Source organism: Tasmannia lanceolata, unplaced genomic scaffold, assembly GCF_043159265.1.
Source record: "Tasmannia lanceolata isolate RefF3 unplaced genomic scaffold, GAP_Taslan_0.1 ptg000004l, whole genome shotgun sequence".
NCBI lineage: Eukaryota > Viridiplantae > Streptophyta > Magnoliopsida > Canellales > Winteraceae > Tasmannia > Tasmannia lanceolata.
Window position 1 is genome coordinate 2739524 of NW_027518681.1, and position 4557 is coordinate 2744080.

A 4557-nucleotide genomic window follows, 5' to 3' on the forward strand; every position below is an offset into this window, starting at 1 on the left:
GGAGTGTGTTGAATGAGAGGAGTACTAACCAGCTAGGGAGAGTTTAGAAGATTTTGGATCTTCTGGGATCTATCATTTACCCCCTATCTTCTAGATATTGTTCTGGTGATAAGGTGGGTGATATGTGCTCCCGATTGTATTATCTATTTTTCTCTTAATATACCTGGAGAGAGAGAGAGAGAGAGAGAGAGAGAGAGAGTGCTAAAACTAAAAATGCAAAATTAAAGGAAAGATAAATGCAGTTTGATAACATGGATCCCATAGGGTGCCCTTGGAGAGGGTCATTGCAATTGCACCCTTCCATTTCGTATTCCTCATAATAGACATATACCTAGTACATGTGGGGTACCTATGGCTGCACCTCTACCTTGTTCGCTAGCTAACTAGCTAAGCCATTGGAACTCCGGGTGCTCTATGTATGCTCGACAATGTACTTCTAATTAATTATAACGAACACTATAACTTGTTCTATTGGAGGTACTTTTAACTCCTTACAATCCCTATCTTACATATCAAAAGAACTCTTAGCTAAAATAATAGCATTACGAGTCCCATTTAGTAGGGCTACAAGTTGGGTCGGGTTTTACCAGACCTGAATCGACCCGACCCGAAAATAACATGGGTCAGGTTTAGAAATCATGGGTCTTAGGTAGGGTCATGTTTTAAATTGGAAAACCCGACTCAATCTTAGGTAGGGCCGGGTTTTAAGAAAAATAACCCGAAACCCTACCCAACTTGGTGTACTGTGACTTTCTTAAATATCTCTTGAATAACATATTATTTTTCAATATATTGATACAATTGTTTTCATTGAGGTGGTCATATCTGTTATGTGAAAATATAGTGTTCTTAAATTTATACACTTGATGACATAAATTTAGAGATTTTTCGTTTGAAGATTTGTTTTTTTTTTCTACATTCTTTAAAATTAGTCACTATCCTATGCTAAAAAAATGAAAACCCGACCCAACCCGAGAAACTATTTGGGTAGGGTTTTGGGTTGGGTTTATTAATCTTGGGTTTTCTTGTAAAAAATTAGACCCATCCCCACCAGAGATTATTCTCGAGTAGTGTAGGGTTTTGGAAAATCCGACCCACCAAACCTGAGTTGCACCTAGTGAACATGTCTGCACCTACCCAATATTAAAAAAAGAAAAGAAAAGAAAAGAAAAGAAAAGAAAAATCCTACTTGTTTCTTCGTACAACACAGCTCAATAATACAGTGTTAGCATTCTCAAACAAGCATTCTCATGTTATGTTGTCCTGGATGATGTGATGACACAAAAGAGTAAACTTCTTATCAAAAGAAAAGGCAGTGTTCTCTATCTCTCACTCCCCAAAACACAGTTACCTTAGAAAGGAGAAAAGATTTTCAAGATGCCTTTCTATTTCTGAAACATTACACTCTCTCTCTCTAAAACAAAGCCTCCTTGGAAAGGAGGAAAGATTTTTCCACATGCCCTACCATTTCTCAGTGTCATAAAATATTAAAGGACGCAAGCAGGCATGCAAGTCACTATCTAGATATAGAAATCGTACGTTCTGTATGTGGTCCTCCCAATCTTTTTCCCCTGAAGCTAGCCTTCTCTCCACTTTAGCATGCCCAAACACACTCAATAATTTCCACAATTTCCCAACATTCAAGACATGGTACATGAACAACTTCCCCAAATCTCGTCCCCCACTATAACTTTTTCCATTAATTTACATTACATAATACTTTTGAATCGAGTTACAGTGGCATGATCTACCGACCTAGTACTAAACAACTTATAAAAATATAGTTTGTTATGGGATGGTTCAGACCTTTTGAGATAGTCCAATATAACGGCCAGAAATTTCTAGGGTTTTAGAAACAGATCTCATGGCTTCTTCTTCTCTTTCTCTGCCTCAGCCTTTTCTGGCTTTCTCCTCCTCCTCTCTTTCTTGGATGAGGGTTCTTCAATAATGGTGGACAGGCCTAAAATAATTTGAAAAAAAAAAAAAAGCATGGGTTAAAAGCTAAACATGTACGAGAAAATCACAGCCTTTTTGTTCATTATTTAGTGATGGATAGTTTGGGTTTTGATTTGAAGGTAATTCTTTTATCCTTCGAGAAAAAGGTTTCTTTTTTGTCCTCACCTCAGCTTATTTTACACGTGGCGCATGGATATAGTGATGGGGACCATTCTTCTGGTGGGCCAGCACTAGACTTTCATGTGTTCTGGTCGCATGCCCAGAGGACAATTCTTTCTTGGGTTCTGGTTCGCATGAATTTTCTTGAAAAGTTTGGAAAAGAAATTTTTTTGTTTTGTCAACTTTTTGTTGTGAAAAGAAATTCTTCTCTCATTACTTGAACTCGGTTCTTAGTTTAACAAAGTTTGAAACTTTTAGTGTTACTTGACCCTACCTTATGTCATTTATTTACTTTTTTGTAGGGGCCGGTCATTGTATTTTTTACTTTCCCTTCAATAAAACTCACCTTTTGATCACAGAAAAGCTAAGGAAGAAAGACAGGTTGGATGTGGACAGCTTCTTTGGGAATTATATTATCATGTAAGAACCGATTAATGAAAGTAAGGAGTGCTGATATCATTTCCAAAAAAGAAAAAAAATAACATAATTTGATTATTCAAAACTTACCTGACATGGAACCCATTTTCTCCTTCACTCTGATATTCTTCATCACTATTTCTTCTTCTTCTTCTTCTTCTTTCTGTTTATGTTCATTTGATTTCTTACAACCCTTTCCAGCGAAAATCCAGGTTACATTCATTTGCTTATTGATCATGCGGGAAGCGTAATAAGGGACCTTGACATGCTTTCTATCCTTCAACATAGAACACCCATTAACAAACATTATACAATCCATCAAACTCTCTTTTGCCAACCCCTTCATATCATAAGCCTGTGATCTTCTCCAAAGGCTCTTCTTATGAGAATTCACCGGATTCGATAGGCAAAGTGCCCGTGTGGCATCACTTATTGCTGCCTCCACATCTTTTAGTAACAAATGACATTGAGTTCTGTTGCTATAGAGAACAACCCTCTCTTTCCTCATCTTTAAAGGGCACAACTCCAAAGCTTCTGTATATTTCTCCACAGCTTCTTCCACATTGCCAGACCAAAACCTCTCATTCCCTTGATGTTTTTTCACTCCCACCAACACCATCTTTTCCTCAATGTCTTCTTTGGACATTCTCTTCTCTCTCTTCCTCATTTCCACCTTTAGATCCCACACTAATTCTAATGCTTTTTCCACTCCTTTACTTTTCTTGTATTCGAATTTCCTCTCTTCATAATCAAGAAGTAAAGCTTTTGCAATTGAATCTCCCACTTTTTTTCTCCCTCCAAGATCTCTAAGCTCCACCAAATTTACAAGGAAAATAGCAGAAATCTCCATAACCTTAAATCTTGTATCTGGGTCTCTGAGAAGCAACAAAAGGCAGTCAATTCCCATATACTGCCAACCATCTGAAGATCTGGAGAGATTGCATAGACTCTCCACAATCTCTTCACATTCTGCCACACATTTCCTTCCTATTTTACTATAACATAAAATTCTCAAAAGCCCTACTCCACCAGGGGAACTGTCATTGACCAAACCACCCCACATCTTACACAAATCTTTCAAAAACCCATCTCTACAAATCAGATGAAGACATCTCTCTTTACTAGCAAAACAGTTTAGAAGACTAAGAGCCCAACACTGGATTTGACTAGCCCATTCCTCAGCCTTCCTATTCTCCATCTCCAAACTCCCCGTCCCTCTCGTTAGCAAATCACACTGGTACTTCAATCTCTTCCTCCTATCCTTCACCCCCACAAACTTAACATACACCACATCGAGACACGTTGAAGCAATCTTCATGGAAAGCTCTACGATCTCCTCTTCATGTTGGGCGACTACATCAAAGGTCGTTTCGTAGCTAGCAAGGTGTCCGAGCGCCCGAACAGCCACTCGCTGCTCCACCCAAGTCATCTTTCCTCTTAGAAGCTCTATTAATGGAGGAATTACACCAGAGTTTACGGCTAACTCAGCGAATTTGGCCTCTTTTATCGTGTAAGAGCCGATAATGTGGGCGGCGTAGTAAGGGATGTATATGTTCTGGTGGCTTAGAAGCCAGGCTCGGTTGGTGATCCCTTTGTGGATGAGACTTTTCATGCAATAAAAGATGCCCAGTGATGGGAACTCTGGATCATTTGGGTGAGCCATGGCAAGGTTCCAGAGCCCACTTAAGACTAGGACATGTTCTTGGTCGTCGGTTCGGGGCATTTCTCGGAAGAATTTCGCGATACCGGCTCTTCTGAGAAATGGGTCTTGTTCCTTCATGATGCAAAAGAAACAGGACGAGGACGGACAGATTGACTCTAAGGTGTTCTTCTCCTCCTTTTTCTTGTTGTGATGGGAATCCATTAGCGTTATTGGTGTTGAAGAAGGTGAGAAGGGAGATAAAAATGGAGGATATGGGGTGGAATAGTGACACCTAGTGGGGCGATTACATGAATAGAATTTGTTAATATGTGACTTTTGATGGAGAGGTGGGTGCGTTTGGTTAGGGTTTGAAAGATATGTGG

At 39.3% G+C, this 4557-nt stretch overlaps 1 protein-coding gene across 1 annotated transcript; it reads right to left on the minus strand.

The window, feature by feature from the left end:
• Positions 1–1276: 1276 nt before the first annotated feature.
• LOC143875712 (uncharacterized) lies at positions 1277–4557 on the minus strand. The gene is made up of 2 exons (XM_077377315.1): positions 2623–4557; positions 1277–1960 (listed from the first exon to the last, which is right to left on the minus strand). Exons 1-2 carry the CDS (start codon positions 4394–4396, stop codon positions 1863–1865), a joined length of 1872 nt encoding a protein of 623 aa, XP_077233430.1. The 5' UTR covers positions 4397–4557; the 3' UTR covers positions 1277–1862.

What these genes read in the sequence shown, in the direction of transcription:
- LOC143875712 (XM_077377315.1), bottom strand. Translation starts at nt 4,396, where the DNA reads ATGGATTCCCATCACAACAAGAAAAAGGAGGAGAAGAACACCTTAGAG. An exon ending in GAAAATGGGTTCCATGTCAG is followed by an intron (nt 1,961 to 2,622) that starts GTAAGTTTTGAA and finishes AAATTATTTTAG; the next exon opens with GCCTGTCCACCATTATTGAA.